Raw genomic sequence first — 18,998 nt, forward strand, 5'->3', positions numbered from 1 at the left:
CTTATTTTTAGGTCTGGAATTAGCGATTAATTTTCTCATTAAGCCCAGAAGACAGGCAGTAAGTGCAGTGATACAATTAAGACGAAATCAACGTGCATTTTGGGAATATATCTTTACCTTTCATTTTATCTTTCATCTTTCTCATTGTCACTTTATTTAAACATTGATGCAAAGAAACTTCCTCGACGTTGATGCAAAGAAACGTCAGGAATATATTTTTATATTTCATTTTACCTTTCATCTTTCTCATTGTTGCCTATATATAAACGTTGACGCAAACAGACATCCTCGACGTTTATGCAAATACACATTGGGAATATACCTTTATCTTTCATTTTACCTTTCGTGTTTCTCATTGTCACTCTATATAAACGTTGCTGCAAACACATATCCTCGATGCTGATGCAAAGAAACATTGGGAATATATTTTTATCTTTCATTTTATCTTTCTTCTTTCTCAATGTCGCTCATATTTAAACGTTGATGCAAACACACATCCTTGGTGTTGATGCAAATAAACATCGGGAATATACCTTTATCTTTCATTTTACCTTTTGTGTTTCTCATCGTCAGTCCATTTAAACATTGACACAAACACACATCCTCGACGTTTACGCAAATAAACATCGGGAATATACTTTTAGGTTTCATTTTACCTTTCATGTTTCTCATTGTCACTCTATATAAACGTTAATGCAAAGAAACATCCTCGACGCTGATGCAAAGAAACATTGGGAATATATTTGTATCTTTCATTTTATCTTTCTTCTTTCTCAGTGTCGCTCATATTTAAACGCTGATGCAAGCACACATCCTCGACGTCGATGCAAACACGCATCCTTGGCGTTGATGCAAATAAACGTTGGGAATATACTTTTATCTTTCAATTTACCTTTCATGTCTCTCATGGTCACTCTATTTAAACGTTGATACAAAGAAGCGTCCTCGACCTCGATGCAGACGCACCTCCTCGCCGTTGATGCAAATAAGCGTCGGGAATACACTTTTACCTCTCGTTTTACCTTTCATCTTTCCCGCTGTCACTCCGTTTAGACGCTGGAGCGTCCCCGACGCCTCCGCGCTTTGTTCCGAGCAGCGTTCCGGCGGGCGGCGCGCGGTGCCCGGGGGTCCCCAGGGTCCCGTTCCGGGCCGTGACCCGCCCCGGGCCCGGGGGGGCCGGCGGTCCCGCCCGCGGGAGGAGGGGGCCGCGCGGGGCCGGCGCGGGGGGCGCCGCGAGGCGGGGCGGGCGGGGCGGTGCCGCCCCCGCGCCCCATTGGCCAGGCGCGCGCACAAAGCGCGGGCGGCGGCGGCGGGGCCGGTGTCTGTCGGTGCCCGGGGCCGGGGGTAGGGGGGGATGCAGCGGTGCGGGCGGCGGCTGCTGCTGGAGGCGGCGGCGCGGGGCGTCGAGCGGCGGCGCTGGGCGGGCGGCGCGGCGCGGAGGGGCGTCGAGCGGCTGCTGCCGCGGCACGATGACTTCTCGCGGCGGCACATCGGGCCCGGCGAGCGCGACAAGGGCGAGATGCTGCGAGCCCTCGGCGTGCAGGTGGGTGGGTGCCCGCGATGAGGCGGGGGACGGGGCCGAGGGGACCGGATCCCCCCCACCCCGTCCCCGCAGCGGGCTGACGGCGCCCCGCCGTCCCGTTCTTTGCAGAGCGTCGAGGAGCTCATCGAGAAAACTGTCCCGGCCAGCATCCGCCTGCGGAGGCCGCTCAGGATGGAGGACCATGTCTGTGAGTGACCGCGGGGCCGCCGGGCTCGACCCCCGCTCCTCTCTGCTCCCTCCCCTCTCTGCGCTCCTCTTTTCCCTTCCCTCTCTGCCCCCTTTTGCCTTTTCCTTCCCTTTCCTTGCCTCTCCTTTGCTTTCAATTCCCTTTCCTTTTCCCCCGTTTTCCTTTCCCTTCCCTTTCTCTTTGCTTTCCTTTTTTCCCCTTTTCCATTCCCTTCTCTTTAATCCCCCCCTTTCCTTTCCCTTCCCTTCCCTTTACCCCCTTTTCATTTCAGTTCCCTTTCTTTCCCCCCCTTTTCCTTTCCCTTCTCTTTCCCTCTTTCCCTTCCTTTTCCTTTTCCCCTTTTTCCTTTCCCTTCCTTTTCCTTTTCCTCCTATTTCCCTTCCTTTTACTTCCCCCTTTTCCTTTCCCTTCTATTTTCCTTTTTCCCCCTCTTTCCCTCCCCTCTGCTTTCCTTTTTTCCCCCCTTTCCCTCCCCTCTGCTTTCCTTTTTCCCCCCCTTTCCCTCCCCTCTGCTTTCCTTTTTTCCCCCCTTTCCCTCCCCTCTGCTTTCCTTTTTCCCCCCCTTTCCCTCCCCTCTGCTTTCCTTTTTTCCCCCCTTTCCCTCCCCTCTGCTTTCCTTTTTTCCCCCCTTTCCCTCCCCTCTGCTTTCCTTTTTTCCCCCCTTTCCCTCCCCTCTGCTTTCCTTTTTTCCCCCCTTTCCCTCCCCTCTGCTTTCCTTTTTCCCCCCCTTTCCCTCCCCTCCGCTTTCCTTTTTTCCCTTTTCCTTTCCCTCCCCTCCGCTTTCCTTTTTTCCCTTTTCCTTTCCCTCCCCTCCGCTTTCCTTTTTTCCCTTTTCCTTTCCCTCCCCTCCGCTTTCCTTTTTTCCCCCCTTTCCTTTCCCTCCCCTCTGCTTTCCTTTTTTCCCCCCTTTCCTTTCCCTCCCCTCTGCTTTCCTTTTTTCCCCCCTTTCCTTTCCCTCCCCTCTGCTTTCCTTTTTTCCCCCCTTTCCTTTCCCTCCCCTCTGCTTTCCTTTTTTCCCCCCTTTCCTTTCCCTCCCCTCTGCTTTCCTTTTTTCCCCCCCTTTCCTTTCCCTCCCCTCTGCTTTCCTTTTTTCCCCCCCTTTCCTTTCCCTCCCCTCTGCTTTCCTTTTTTCCCCCCCTTTCCTTTCCCTCCCCTCTGCTTTCCTTTTTTCCCCCTTTTCCTTTCCCTCCCCTCTGCTTTCCTTTTTTCCCCCTTTTCCTTTCCCTCCCCTCTGCTTTCCTTTTTTCCCCCTTTTCCTTTCCCTCCCCTCTGCTTTCCTTTTTTCCCCCTTTTCCTTTCCCTTTTCCTTCCCCTCCCCTTTCCTTTTCCCCCTTTTTCTTTCCCTTGCCTTCCCTTTTCCTCCCCTTTTCCTTTCCCTTCCCTTGTCTCTACCCCCGCCTTGCCTCCTTCCCTCTGCTCCGAAAGGTTGGATACTGCCCCTGGGTGTCACGAGCTCATCTCCGCGACAAAGCACAGTGTGGGGCAAGACTTGGGCAGCAGCTCTGCTTTAATGCTCGCAGGCTAACTTGATGATATAGTTCAACTGCTCCACGTCTAGCCCTCATGCTGGAAAACTTGAGGCATTCCTGTAAACACCACTTTAGAGCTTGAGTGGTACTGTGCTTTCACTTTCCCCAGAAATCTGCTACAGAGGGGAAAGTGTGTTGAAAAAGTATTTGCCGTAGTGTCTGCTGTGGTTTCTGAGGTGCTGCCGTCTTTTGTTGGCTCTTCTGTTCCTGCAGTGTCTTTGTTGTTGTCCTGTCATCAATAATAACCCAAGTATTCCAATAAGGTGCCAAAGCTCTGTCTCCCCATGATGGGTACACTGTAGACTAACACAAAACCTCTGAGCCAGCAGCTGGGGCACTGCAATAACTTGGCAAAGAAATTCTGATGTGATTTGATCAGTTTTTTGATGTTAACATTTTTAAAAGCTAGCCATCACAGCACATTTCCATCTGTGTAACAGTAGTCTTGATAGATAGCTGTGAACATTGTACTGGAAATCCTGTGAGTGAAAGAAACACTTACGAATGGACCTAGCTAAACAATTCTGCTGATAGTAACAAAACTCTGTGGCCGTTCAGATAGTAGTCAATTACATCAGTATTAACTTTATATTTGTGTTAAGATCCTTTGCCTGATCTGTAGAAAATTTGATTCCTCTCACTGGCTTTTTTTCTCTTGCTCATCCGTGTGCTGTAATTTGAATGTAAACTCTGGGTCCTGAGCTCTGGTGAGGTTCCCGGCCAGTTCAGTCTGGTTGCTCTGAGATGACATCACAGGCGAGAGGCAGCACCACAGTGAACAGCCAGGAAAACCAGGGCCTGAAAATACAGATTCTAGCCAGGAGATACAGCATTGGCTGAAAGTCTCTCCTTCTAAAACTTTTATTGGTACAATGGTATTTTAGTTGTTGGTGGCTCCCCATCCTATTAAAATGGGGAGAGGGAGGTAAAGAATTGGAATTCAATCACTTTCTTCTGTCTGCGTAATTGCTGAAAGTATTGCTTGGCATATTTTCCTGTGATTAATGTATTTTAATCTGTGTTCTCCCTGACAGACAGTGATTTTTCATGTTTCCTCAGAGAAAAGAACTTATCAGATAATTACATTTTTAGGTCTGTAAAGGGAATTAAATGCAGATTATCACTAATAACTGCTTCTTAAAGACCTTTCTTCTTTCTTTTTTTTTGTTATTGTCTTTATTTTGCATTTGATGCTTCTATGCAGTTTTACATTACTAAAACATGTAAAAGTGATACAGTACAGTTGGATATTAAAACAATTATACATGATTGAAAACTAAACTGTTATGTCACCGTAAGTCAAAATCTTAATGCACTTCTATGTGTTCTCATGTTCATTTGCATAGCAATTTTGAAGTGGACATCTCCTATATCGCTCACTGTGCATTTGTGGTGTCCTGGTGTATGCAAGTTCTGTCCTATGAGGACCTCTTTAACTAACAGTGTGTTCAGTTCACTGGCATTTTGCTCCACTTACTATGCTGCTCTTGTTCCATGAGAATAAACTTTGAATGTGATTGTGGTACAGAATCACACATTGCATGGCATGCAACAGTGAGTTTTCAAAAGAGAAGCTTGGATGAGGTACAGAAAACTTTTCTGCACACCACTGTAATGAACTGTCTTTTGTAATTTTATGTGTATCGTTTTGTCACTAAGTTTCCACTGTATTCATAGGAGAAAATTTCACAACTTTTAAAAGAAAAGTTAAAAGCCTCAGCTTAAGGTTGTGCAACTCACATTGAACATCTTGTACCTAGGACACTGTAGTCTGAATAAAACTTGCTTCCTCCTTAATGTACCACGAGAGAGAATGCTGTTTTTCTGATCAGCAGGGTGGGATTTCTTATGTGAGTACGGTATATTTCTGTCATATCACTTATATTAAAGTGAAATAGTAAAACTGGGAAAGTGTCATGAGAACTGTATTAGTTTTTAAATGTCTTCTTTTCCTATGTATGATGACAATTTTGCTCCCATTGCTCCCACATTTCCCCAAACATGCATGCAATGAGAGAACCAGGCAAGGTGATACAAAATGTTTTGTCCAACTTCAGCCTTTATAAAATATCTAATATGGCAGTTCCTAGTGGTTTAAATATACACTTCCACTTCTCTATAACTTCAATTAAAACCACAACCGTAGTGATTCCACAGGTTCGAGTGCAGCTATACAAATAGGCTATGCTCGAGCTAGTCTTCTGTATGAGAAAACACAGTTGAGCTTCCACTGAAATCTCGTTGAATTCAGTGCTTACTACTAGAATTTATATGCAATCTGAGAAAATCATACACACGTCATAAAGAGTATTTAGGGCATTCATAGGTCTCTGTGGTTATATTTCTGGTTTTTTTTAAAACTTTCATAGCTTTAGGCCTGTTCTGAGATGTGTACATTTGATCATAGAATCATAGAATCACCAGGTTGGAAGAGACCCACCAGATCATCAAGTCCAACCATTCCTATCAAATACTAAACCATGCCCCACAGCGATGTATATGTATATGAATATCTGCAAATTTTTATTAGGTGTGGCAGTAGGAAAGGTTGTTTTGCATTACGGTTTCTTCCCATGGTAACGTAACAAGTTGTCTAAAAGACACAAAATCAATTGGCTATGTGTATGCAATAGCTGAAACAAAAATCCTCTTGTGCATGCAGCTTAGATTAAAGAGCTGTTTCAAGTGGTATGACATATTCCACTGCTCATAACTAAAACCTCTGATTACAGTAGAAGCACAATCTTGCTGTACACATGTTGTCTTCTGTAGACATTTAAGCTCAGCTCTACTCCTCAGTGGAAGAATCAAGCTTCATTACTTCCTTGAAGGACATAATACAGTGAGAGGGAAAGCCTCTAGCCCTAACTGGTCATTTGTTTTGCTTCTGTGTGAATGAAAAAAAGCCATTTTGCTAAATGTCAAGTTTTGCTGGTACAAGTACATCTACACTAGAAACACTTGTTCAATATTTTTTAGTGTTCCTGTATTGGTAGATTTCTTCTCATACAGACATGGTCAGTGAGAAGGAATGATAGCTAAGAAGTTTTTGAAACAGGTTGTAATATGACAGCAATGTCTATGTCTCTGTTCTGACCAAAAAAAAGCCATTTTAAAGGTGACTGCTGTGGGTGTTGTAAAACCACCTGAATATGTGACTGAAAGCCAGTAGGTGTGAAACAGCACAATGTCTGATTGCCCTAACAGTAAGTTGCAGCCTTGTACCTCAACCAATTGTGAAAGGGGTGCTTTTCTACAGTCAGCATTTTCTGCAGATATTGTTCAGGGAAAATTTATTTCAGCATGTCTCTTCTGTTCATTCAGGATTTTCAAGACTAAACAACTCTTTAGAATACCTGTTGATCACAACTAAGTATCAGAGCTTACCCCACCCCCCACCCCCGAGTAAGCAAGCTTGTAACAAACAGCTTGTCTTTAGGTATGGAAGGTGCTTTAGCACATGTGTAGTGATTGACCCATTTGAAGCAGAAGAACAGATTGTCTTATATAAGACTAATCCTCTTTCTTTTATCCCTGCAAACCTACTGTCTGTGTCAGTCATCCCTGTAATGCTGTTGTTGTATATCCATCTTTATTTAATGGGTAGGCTTTGTACATATGTTACTTATTTCTGCTTTTTTGTTCAGGATTTGAATTAAATGACTCTGCTCTGATTTTCTTAGCAAAATATTCCCAGTTACATTCTCAAATTTTAGAATTTATAAACATGAGTTTATGTACTCTTTATAAAAAAACCTAACCAGTCTATAAACATTTCAGAGCAATATGGCTCAGAAGCAGTCATAGTGTGAGAGAGACTATTTGAATCATCAAATTTAACTGCTCTTCATGCAGTTAAATCTACTTTATCTATGGTTTTGTCTTTAAAATGCCGCTTAAAAATTAATTCTGGATGAGTTTGTAATTAGCTCCTAATGTCAGTCAGAATTTTAGAGCTGATATAGTCATTTCAAAATCCCTTCTGCTGGAGTCCACGCTGTATGCTTTGGATAACAGGGGTAGTTATCTTCCAGAGTGTTGTCAAAGGCAGGTTGTGCAGGAATCTGCCACTTTGTTCCTCACAGCATGTTTGTTCTGCTGCTGCTCTTCCCAAAAGCAGCAGCACTCGGGTGTAGGATGGAGGACAGGCATGTTGCTGGCCCTCAGCCCCTGCCTGCTTGCCACTCCTTGAAGTATCCTAAGGTTGACTTTACTGCCCAGGCAGGCTGGGTGAGTGCAGGTGGCCTGACAGAAAATAGGAGGAAAGGCAACAGATGGTGTTGGCTTTCTGCCCACCTCTTGGGAAGTTGCTAGCTGGGCTCCGCACTTGAAACAGGCACTTTTATTGTGCTGTCCTGCAGCATTATTATGTATCTGACAGTGTTTTCAAACTGTTCTGCTTCAATATAATCTATTTTTTTTAACAGAGATCAAATTAATTGTTAAAGCAAGAGAAATAAATTAACCCCCTTTTTCTTATATCACCTGTTCTGAAGATCTTGCTTCCTTCATCTCAGATGCTAGATGGATTTTTTTAAGACCTAATGTAATGTGAGCAAAATTAGGTCAGACAAATAGCTTCCTCCCCATTGTGTTTTAAGTTTTATAATTAATTCCGTCTTGACTTCTCTCTCTTTTGGGTACCGTATTATTTTGCAGGTATCTTGGAAGTTCAAGGCAAATCTATTGTGCTAAACACTAAAACAGTAACAGGAATAGCAGTATAATTGTTTTGTAACCTGGTAATTCACTCCTCCTTGCTATGATTTTTATACGTTTTGCCTTTTCTACCTGTGAGTGCAACAGTCGTGAAGTGTCCTCACAGAACTGCTGTTGGGAGCCTTAGGGAATTTTCTTTCTGCGGTTCTAAGATAGCAGTACTGCAAGGTCATTGAACTTTATTCTGGGTACTGTCTTTGATTGTATTGCCTAATGTGTTGGTGAGGGGAATAAAGATCAACTGCAGTGACTGAGCTGGCAATTTTATTTTTTTTGCCCAACAAGGTTCTTCATGAATTCATGGTTGACACTCAATAAAATGAATTCAAGGTAAAGGTGTATCCACCACGTTAACCTAGAAAACTGGAAACAAACAGCTGACTGTGATGGGGAGTTTCCAACCATTTCTTAACAGTATCCACTTTTTAAAATTCTGTTTTATTTCCCCATTTTGGATATTGCTTCTTTATTTCACCTGTTGCTGGGGAGAATTTGAAAAAAAAAATCTAACACAGCACCTTGCAAGCTGTAATTTTTCAACCACATGCATTGAAATTTGCTGAAATCCTAGTCTTCATATGGTTTACCTTTAAATAAATAAATAAATTTTTATTTATTACATTGAATACACTGTTTCTGCTATGCATGCTCTCAGGTCTATACTTTATACAGCAGAAAAAGTCTGAGTAGTTTTCTGGGTTTAGTGACACCGTTGTTGACCAAACCAGAAACAGCAATTCCTTTTTGAATTTGAAAATTAATTTTTAAATGTACATAAGATCACTCTTATGGTTAGCATTCTTCTGCTTTTAGACCCATACAGTGTTAAACCCCTTTCACAAACAATATTATGGGAACACACTGTTATAACTAGGCTTGATGGAGTAGGAAATACAGCTACTGACAGAGCAATAGGATTCTGTTCAGGCTGTTGGGGATCTGGGGAGATATCCAGCCCCTGCCCAGAGCATGGTAAGCTGTAGGTTCAGACCAGCCTGCTGAAGGCTTCACTCAGTTGTGTACTAAATCCCCAAGCATGGAGAGTTTGCCCCACCACTGAATTGTCCTTGTAGGAAAGGCTTCTCCTTGTCCCCAGCCTGACTCTCCTGTGCCGCTGTCTCTTATTCTTCTGCCCCACACCGCTGTGAAGAACTTGGCTGTCTCTCCTTCATTCCTCTTGTCGGTGCCAGGGGCGCTGTTAAGAAAGGTTTCCTTCCCTTTCTCTCTGGCCCTTGGACCTCAATGTATGTATTGCTTTCCTGCACCCCAGTCTGCATTAGTTTTGCTTGAATTCTGATCCATATTTCTGTATAGTAAGCACTGACTTTGTGAAAATTAAATCATGATAAATCTAGATAGACTTTTGCTTGGTCTTTGTTAAGACAGACTATCCAGACAAATCAGGGGCTATTGACTTCCGTTACTTAGGAATGCAGTTCCTTATCTGTCATCTTCCTAAAACAAACTGTGATGAACTACTTCAAGCCAGTGTAGGATATCAGGGAGGAGTGTTCATCCTAGGTGTCTCCCAAGAAGCAAGCCAAATGTGGGAGGGGGGTGTTTGAGCTGTGCTGATGTTGTTACCTTACTCCTTTGCTCACTACAAAGGCAAATGAGGCAAACCAGGAGAAGAGGGAGTGTGCTCTCCAGCATTCTACCACCCTGCTTAAAACTAGAAGTGCAACTGTCTTCACAGATAGCTGATAAAAATGTAGTGACTAAAAATATATTCAGCGTTGGGGTCTGTCAGCACAGCTCTTCTAGGTGGGATGTAGTTCTACTCTTATGTTTAGTTGCTACATCAGCTGCTCACAGTCTTGCTAAGCTTTGGCTTTGTGTTTTGAATCAGTTTGGAAACAGAGGTATTATTTCAGGGACTTCCAGCACAAGTTCAGTGTCTTCATGTGGTAGTTGTTAGCTGTATTTACTGAGAAATTACTCTCTAGAAGAAACATCCAGTTAGGCAGACAAAGGAAATGTTATTTGGTGCATAGTACAATATTTGTGTTATGAATTTATTGCAGAAATCACACTCTCAGTGCATTTTTCTGTGTGACATTGGGGTAGCAAGCAAGTTAAGTGATAGCCTGGCTTCAGCTGCGTTTGGAGTAGAATGAGCAAGTTCACTACATTTTTTAACAAAACTTGTTGATGTTTGAATTCTGTAAGAGTAAGCCTCCCTCTTGAATGGCACCCAAACTATCTTTCATCAGACTTTTGGCTTACAAGTGGTAGGGGAAGTTACCTGCAGTGTTAAAACTCTTGTCTAAAATAAACAAACAAGTGCCTCTGTCTGCAATAAACTGAGTGGGAGGAGTATGGGAAAGTGAGCTGCTCACTACACCTTAGAAGCTTTGCCCTGGATCTTGCCAGATTCAGGTATGATAAACACGGGACTCTTGAGTCTCTAGAAAAAAAAGCAATTTATTGAAAACAAGAAATTAATCTTAATACATTAGTTTTAATAGTAATATTGAATAGAAGGTAGAGAAGAAATCAACCTTGGAGTGAGAACTGAAGATTAGTAAAAAAATAACTTTGTGGAAGGTATTATGTGACTGTGGAAGGAATTAATGGACAACCAGAAGACTTGTTAAAAAATTAATCTTTATACAAGGAATGCAATAGTAGCACATTGAGCAAAAGGAAGAGAGACAAGATTTTAAGTTAAAGTTATAATATCCTTTCTTACAGCAGCAGAAAAAAAGTAATTAAAAACCTAGAGACTTATTTGTCACCATGTTCCAGAGCATTATCTGTTTTGACTTGATCTCTTTTGCTGGGGTAACTTAGAGAATGAAAATTGGTTTTGAGACAGCCAGGGCCTAAGCTGTTTTGCTTTGTTGATTTGTAGCCTTATATGCCAAAGTCTGCCTTTCTGGCTGCAGTGCAGAATGAACAGAATTCGATGCAGCTGTCCTAGTATAGCATTTTCCAGGGTCAGATTGTGGGGGGTGGGGAGGAATATCTAATCACCTCACCTAGGAGGGTGGGTGTCTGGTTCCACACAGGTCAGTTAGATTGGGCAGGACTGTCTCTCTGCCCAATCTCAGGCAGCCAGCTGACCCATCTTTCTACATCCTCAAGTACTGAAATATTTTGTAATTTTTTTCCCTTTGGCAGACGTTGGATAGTTTATTTCATTGACTACTAGGAACAGGTTGAATGTTATTTTTGCACAGTCTTCAGGACACGAAGAAATAAGTAGAAGCAAGACCAATGACTAAAGCATACTTGGAGGAGAGAGTGTGTGAGAATACTTGCCATATAAACATTTCAAAAGCATCCTGTTGTAGTGTATTCAAACTAGATTGATGGACTCCTTTGAAAGTTACTTCTAAATGGAATTTCTTAAGCTAGAAATACTTTGTTTTTAATGAAGTGGTGAAGCATACTAAAACTGAATGAAAAGAACTGTTCCATATATCAGAATTTAGGGAAAATGCAAAAAAATAAGGTTCTTTAACACTAAGAACTTAGTCTCTGGATGCTTGTTGTGAGCCCAGTTTGTACAAATATGATTCTGTTAGAAAGCTAAATCATAGTTTTGAATGGCTGTGGCTTCATCCAGTGCTGATTCTGCAAAGTTTAGCTAATAAAAGGTGCTTTCTGAGATACATTTAAATGCAAGTGTAAGCGGCCCAGAATGTACATTGCAGTAACACAATGCTAAGGGCTTCATAAGTTGTGTGCCTGCAGCTGTTTTTCTCACTGTTGTTTCCATGTTGGTTGAAACCCTGTTATTATTCAGTTCTTGCATTTTCCAAGCATTTTGGCAGAATTTAAACTGTCCCAGAATATTTAATCACGTTATTTTATCTTTACTATTCTTAATTTGAACCTTAGTCTGCCACTCTATACTTGCATCACCGATGTTGCATTTGTTTTACTGAGAGTAAAGAGCATTTCAGATAAAAGCTGTCTGCATTATAAGTAACTACTGTCTTCTGACATAATTTCTTTTCAATTAGGTGAAAATGAAATCCTTGAAACTCTATACAATATTGCAAGCAAGAACAAGATATGGAGGTCCTATATAGGCATGGGTTATTACAACTGCTCAGTGCCTCAGCCCATTGCACGGAATTTGCTGGAGAATGCAGGATGGTAATGTACAATGTTTTTCCTTTAAATGCGTATATATCAATATACATTTGAAGTTCATTTGAGCTTAGCAAATATACCCCAAACCTGGGTTTTTTTGACTAAAACTTTCACATATGTGTATGAACTGTGTGATTCATGCTGAAGCTAGGAAGGAAAAAAATACATTGGGATTTAGAAGATCATTTTCCTGTAAAATATTGCGTTGATTTTTGTGGTTTCTGTTCACAGCTCCTATTTATTATGAACTAAGCCAAGATTATTTGTTTGCTCTAAGGAAGTATGCACTTAACCCCTCCTGAACTAAAGTAATGATTTCCTAAATTCTGCCTAAATTTAAATGAGGTCCCTCTACTAGTAAATACCATTTTGGGTGGAGGTGGTTAAATACTATGCAATACTCTGATTATGGTTTTCTTATGAGGAAGTAAGAAGCCTTGAAAATTTTAAAGGCTTTTCTCTAAGTATTTTTCTTGTTTTTTGAAACCAAAGACCTTCAAGTGTTTGAATGTGTATCCATAAACTATGTTCTTCTCTGAACACATAATTCACTGTTGCCTGAAAAGAGGTAGAAAGCAATACTTGATAATTCATTTCTGAAGAGTCTGAGAATATTGTACCTTGTTGTCATTATGCTGCTGATGTTTTAAGGTGTTCTGGGACAAGTGAAAGAATAGCCTATCTGACAAACTTGAATTTGAATGTTATTATTTTGTTGTTGTTATTTTTTTTTACTTAAATGCAAAAAGGAAAATACTTCAATGCATTAACTTTTGTCTTATGAACAGCATTAATCTAAATAATAATGGGATTTTGTCTCTTGATGGAGTTTTCCTGACACAGGCACTGAGGCTTGATTGTAAATAGGAGTTAGGATCATTTTTCTAAAGAATTGTAACTCAGAAATGATGCAATTGAAAAACTAAGTTTAATGTGAACTCCTACTTTCCAACAGACTGACTACCACTAGTAACTTATATTGTCTCATTTAGTTTAGAAGTGCCCTTATCTCTAGTCAGTAAAATCCTTTTTTTTTGTACTGTATTAAATTAGTAACTGTCATCTTTATTACTGAGTCATTTCTTATATGTTGTATATATCTTTACAAACTCCCAGCTAACCAACCAACTGACCAGAGTCAAATTAGTCAGTGTGATATAGGCATTGTTACTTAGACGCTGTACATTTTGTGCTTTGTGTTGACATAAATGGGTGTATCCGTAGACTTCCAAGTTCATGTATTATTAGACTGCTCTGCTCTATTTGAATCTCAAGTTTTGAACTGGTGAAAAGGTTGCTCTGTTTGGACTCAAGGAACTGATGCAGTACATCTGTGCAAAGGTTTATTTGGCCTTATCAGCACCCACTTTTTACAAAATATGCGATCTGAATATTTCAGTACAGTGCCACAAAACAAATAATCAATCAGTTGTTGGAGGCAAAAGTAAGAACAGTTAAAAAGCAAGTGGACCAAAGTGAACTGTGTATTTTTAAATCCTGAGAAATTATAAAGTGTTACAAAATAACTGGGAAGGTCTATAGAAAAATCTGGTTTTGGAGTGTCCAGGGAAGTCAAACTGGGTGCCTGAAGGCTAAACTTTCAAACGACTAAAATTAAGGCTGAAACGTTTGTTGAGGAGAGGGTATATGTGTATGTGCATGTGTGAAAAGGCAGAATTTTTAGCCGTATAGACTTTATGGAATCTGTTTAAGAAATCAAGCCTTTCCTTAGATCTACTGAATGTGTAACAGTTCCTGTGCTAACACACTTCACATTGCAGCTCCACGGGAAGTGCTGCAAGTGCAGGCTTATTGTTTCTGCCTTTCTCATATGACTCATAGTTTGTCATTGCTTGGCATTTCTTAGGGCAAGGCTTGTGTTGGAATACAATGTAAGTTTATAAAAGATTGTTTGTAGATATATGGGAACATTGAAGTGAAGGACGTCACAGTATTTCAGACATTTGGACTTGCTAGGAGGAGGTAGGAAGCAAAGGGGTAGATGTCAGGTTGAAACTGTTCAGAGCAAAATATATTTTCAGCCAAAAGTGAGACTGCTGACACACACTGCTTTCTTTAGAAGATTACCACAAGTCTTCCCAAAGCTCAGATTCTGAGAAAAGAAAGATACCCAACACTGCTTCTTTTCGAAGCATGTGGACAGTGATCTGTAATATCTTTGTTCACTGTAAAATCTGAATAGCCTAATTACTGTGAGATAAAACTGTCTGACCAAAACTACACACTAGTAAGTGCCTGGGAAGTCAGCATTCAGGAATTTCTGAATTAGAACAGCATAGGCATCCTTTTCTTTTACATCTGGAACCCATTTTAACCTCTACTGTATTCGTGGATGAAGCCATTTCAAAACTCTTAGGGTAGATATTTTTCAAATAACTTTTTATTCAAAGAACAATTTGCTTGAAAGTTGGAGAATAAAGGCAGGAATTTCTGCCGTGGACCTGGAATCTGCAGTTCGAACTCCAGGCTCCCATCTGAGGGATTTAACTTAGTCACAGGAGGATAAGTATCCTTTACTTTTGATACTTGATTTCCTTTTGGTCTTGGTTGCTGGCAGCTAACACTTCCTTATTCCTAGCAATCTGTGACTAACAATGCTATGGTAACATGGGTGGAAGTCTTAGAATTATTTTCCACACACTACTCAGTTGATATTAGCAAAAACATTAGCCTACTTTTTCCAGGAAGATAGCAGGCCATTCTGTAACTTAATTTATCCTTAGAACTTTTAAACTCTAAAGTGCAGGCAGATGGATTTCTGTTAGGGCACACCACCAATTATATGACTTTCAGCGAAGACCACTCAAATGTATGAATACCTGTCATCTGGCTGTTGGCATGGATGCGTAGTCTTTATTCTGATGTACCCCATGTTAACATATTCATTAATTTTTTTTCACAACCAGTGTGCCGAGCTCTTTCCCTAGTAGCACACCAAATTAATTCTGTTCCTGCCACGAACATAAATGAATAAATGAAGATATGAAAAATCATTGGGTTCAGAAATCAGCTTACCCATAGACTTCTTATTAGCATACATGTGAAAACAGTATAGTATTTCTTTTGGGTGCCTAAATGTGTAAAAATACCTGTTAGGCCTGGAAAATCAAGAAGGCCTTTAAAGTGACACTAATACCATAAATACAGCTCACATGATTCCTTGGAGCTGAGACATTAAGATATGTAGGAGTAAAGTACCTGTACCAAGGATACCTGCAATCTTTACCTCAGTAGCGTAACTTATTAAACTTGCTAGCTATTAGCACTCGGCATTTATGCATTGCATTCTGAATATTACTGCATACCGTGCAAAAATCTGAAAGAAACATTGCACAGCTGGTTTCTACTTGTAGACACGGTTACGGAAAGCTGCACAAGCAATTACAAAGCATGCCAAGTTGGCAGTAAATGCAGTGTTTATGCTTTGAATGGAAACTGGCACGTTTCCATGCCCTATCGTAAGACTATCCATCTTTCTCAATCTGTGAGTAAAATACTGTTTTAGGAACATCTTATAACTGCTCACAGTTGTAACTGAGATGCATAAAGTACCAAGTGAGGCATCTGGAACTCTCCATACGGTACAGCATTTGGGAATTTTACACGCTGGATGGAACTACTTGTAGTTGGATGGCTCCTGATTTTACAGCTTTACAGCTAGTATTTTTCTGCAGTACTTAATTATATGCATATTTAAATTACAAACAGCTTTTTTGATTTGATTGTTTTCGGTTTTAGCCTTAACAGTGACATCCAGTTCATGTAAGTCAGATAATTTAAAAACTTCATGTGTTCATGAGTGAACTTTAGTCTCAGTTTTCCATTGTTGTCAGATGTATGAATTCTGTTTTTATTCTGTCTCATGTTGTTTAGATGGTGCTAGTGGTCTATCCTTCCCTTAAGTTTGTTTCATCTTATCACTTGTCAGGTGTCATAAAGAATACCATATACGACTGGAAATCCAAGTCAGTTCTAACTCTGCCACTGCATGATGTCTAAAACTGCAAGAATGTAGTTTATAGCAGATACAAGTATTGTGTTGATTATGAATAAATTAACTTTCCAGAGATTTAGTCAAATTATAGAAAGAATCTCTAAGGAAGATATATGGTGAATTGTTTTGCTAGAACTTACTGTATATTAAGAAATTAATTAGTCTGAGATCTTATTGACTGTATGTGTACAAATGCTGATCAGGAGCTAGTTGATTAGTAGTGCTTGATAATAGAATTTTTTGAGTCTTTGCATGGAAGCAAGAGGTAACTTTAGTATGAAGAAGTCCAGTTAATGTATAATCTGTTTGTTTTGTTGCTAAACATAGAACGAACTCAACTCCTAAATACACAAGCTGCTGTTTTGTAAGCTAGGTCTTTTCATGAGTGGCCTAGTTTTTGGCTGCAAGTGTGCTTCCTAGATGCTTCTCACTTGTGCCAGTCTGTTAATGCTAGTTTGCTTTGCTCCAGGGGCACATTAGTACTTCATTATCTTTTAAAACCCTCATCAGTATCTTCAAGTTGTTATTAATACGAATGTTTTTGAGAGTAGGATGAGGAAAATGGTGAAAGACTAAACTAAGGCAAAGTTATGAAAGCTACAAAAACTGAAGCTACGTATTACCAAACTCCTGATCATCAGATTCTGAATCAAAAAACCCTCCGCAGACTTCTCGTGAAAAGTTTTTTTGTGTCATGACCTGCCTGCCTTCAATTAACTTTGGAGTGTTTGTCTGCAGAAGTATTTTTCATCAGAACAGAAGCTGACTGGAAATAATATTTTCTTCCAGTCTGATTGGGCAAGAGGTAGCTTGTAGTCATGTTCCTAGTCACAGTGTGAATTCTTTTTTTTGCATTTTAATACCATTGATACTGGACTCTAATTAAGTGCAAAATAGCTAGATGAACAAACTTAAGCAGAAGAGAGGGGTTTTTTTGAATGAGAGAGGATTTATTGTGCTTTTCAGAGATTTGATCTATGTAAAGTTTATATTAGAAATTATCCTTACATTTAAAGTACTTGCTTTTAATTAACTTTAAGTTAAAATGTCACTTTACATGTAATATAGGTTCAGGCAGAAGTCAGAGTGCAGACTAAACCCAGCTATTTTGTTTGAAGAAATTGTGGAGAAGTAGAATTATTATATTAAAATACTTAGGTGCTTAAACAGTGTGAGACAACCTTCCAAAAAAAATGCATTTAAAGAAATGTTCTTATGTTATAAAAGGTGTCTTCACCTGTGCAACTGTTAAACTTCATGCATCATAATCTGCAGTAGTAGTGCAATTCAAGGTTTCTTGGTGGAATTTTTTCCATCCTTTCTGAAGGTGGTTTGGTTTGTTTCAACTGTTTTACCACTCAAAAGCAACATCAAAATCACAAAGCTTCATTAATTCTCTTCTGTAGCGTGTTGTACTATCCCATCTATGTGGTATAGGATTGAAATTATTCAAGGGAACCATCAAATCAGCAGCTACTTAGTAAAAGCTTAGGAATAGATGTATTTATTAATTTTAAACAATAGAAAAATTTCATTTAAAAAACCCCATTTGAGCACAACCTGTGAGTGGAGATTCTTGAGACTTTTAAAATAGGTTTCTGGATAGCTAACTTGAGTTTTCTGCTTTGAAGCATTCATTGCAAAGTCTATCTATTACATAAGATAAAATCTTAGAAAGGGGTGTTCTCATCAAGTAAGGAGTTGTGAGCATTACTCACATTTTAAGAAATATGCTTTGTCTCTGAAAAGAAACTCCAACTTAATGTCCTTTAGCAAAATCTGTGGCCAGGTTTAATGTGAAATTTTGCTTCTCTACTAATGATTTTTTTTTCCTACCTTTCTCATTTTGCATCATCCATAACTAGTAATGGTTTAATGAAACAATTTTTTGTTAAGATGAACAATAGCCAGTGTACTCAATTTTAATGAAAATCTCACTTCTGTTAACTGATTATTCTAGCAGGTACTAGCCAATGATTCTTGATTTTATTTTCCTTTTTCACTGAGTAGTATTTTGATTAATCTCAATGTTTTAATTCTTATTAATCTACTTCTAGTTCCTCTGGCTAGTAATGATGCAACAAAAGGCCTTTAGCTTAAATAAAATGAGGAAGTATACTTAGCTTCAAGTGCAGAGGAGTTCCTTTAATTAAGCAAGAAAACTTATTGCTCATGCAGAGGAGTTGGGGATAACTCTTATTAATTGTGAGAACTGGATGGGCAGGGCATCCGTTCAGAAAACATATCTTTATTCTCCTAGACTGAAAGTTTATCTGACAAACTGAAAACTTCCTTTAGCAACCATGAAGGGAGGGAAAAATATTGCTGTTGAGATGAGCAATGTTGCATGCAGCCCAGGACATGATCTCACTTGTGAACCATGCAGTCAAGTATATGATGATAAATAGTTTGGCATTATACTTGGCCAAGAAGCAGGAAAAGCCTTCAATAGCTGAGAAGAATCATCAATATTTATTTAATTTTTTAGAGAGCTATTGCTTTCAGTCACTATACTGAGTAGTAGCATGTGTGAGAAATTTGAGCAGATGTGTCATTTAAATAGACCATAAATACATTAACATGATACATTACACTTGTAGTTCACTTATTGAGTTTGTCCTTCTTTTTAGGTCTTCCATTCTCTTTGTCAGGACTCTTTTCCTACCTTAAGCGACCTGATCTAGAGTCCCTGCCCATGGCAGGGGCGTTGGAACTAGATGATCTTTAAGGTCCTTTCCAGTCCAAACCATTCTGTGGTTCTATGATTCTCTGTTGCTTCACTGTTCTATTGCTACTGTCATTTTGCTCTATAAAACCAGATCTGCAGCTTGTTCTTTAAAAAATGTTTCTTATCTTCTGTTGATTTTACATGAGACTTGAATTTCCAAATGCTTCAGTCTT

The 18,998-nt window shown here is 39.9% G+C and overlaps 1 protein-coding gene across 1 annotated transcript in view; it reads left to right on the plus strand.

Moving 5' to 3' along the window:
* Nucleotides 1–824: 824 nt before the first annotated feature.
* GLDC (glycine decarboxylase) overlaps nucleotides 825–18,998 on the plus strand; it is a 46,242-nt gene continuing 28,068 nt past the window's right edge. The window contains 5 exon segments of the mRNA XM_069881166.1: nucleotides 825–861; nucleotides 1,054–1,428; nucleotides 1,431–1,543; nucleotides 1,652–1,730; nucleotides 11,950–12,085. Of these exon segments, the coding sequence (XP_069737267.1) occupies nucleotides 825–861; nucleotides 1,054–1,428; nucleotides 1,431–1,543; nucleotides 1,652–1,730; nucleotides 11,950–12,085 (740 nt within the window).

Source organism: Phaenicophaeus curvirostris, chromosome Z (genome assembly GCF_032191515.1).
Source record: "Phaenicophaeus curvirostris isolate KB17595 chromosome Z, BPBGC_Pcur_1.0, whole genome shotgun sequence".
Lineage (NCBI taxonomy): Eukaryota > Metazoa > Chordata > Aves > Cuculiformes > Cuculidae > Phaenicophaeus > Phaenicophaeus curvirostris.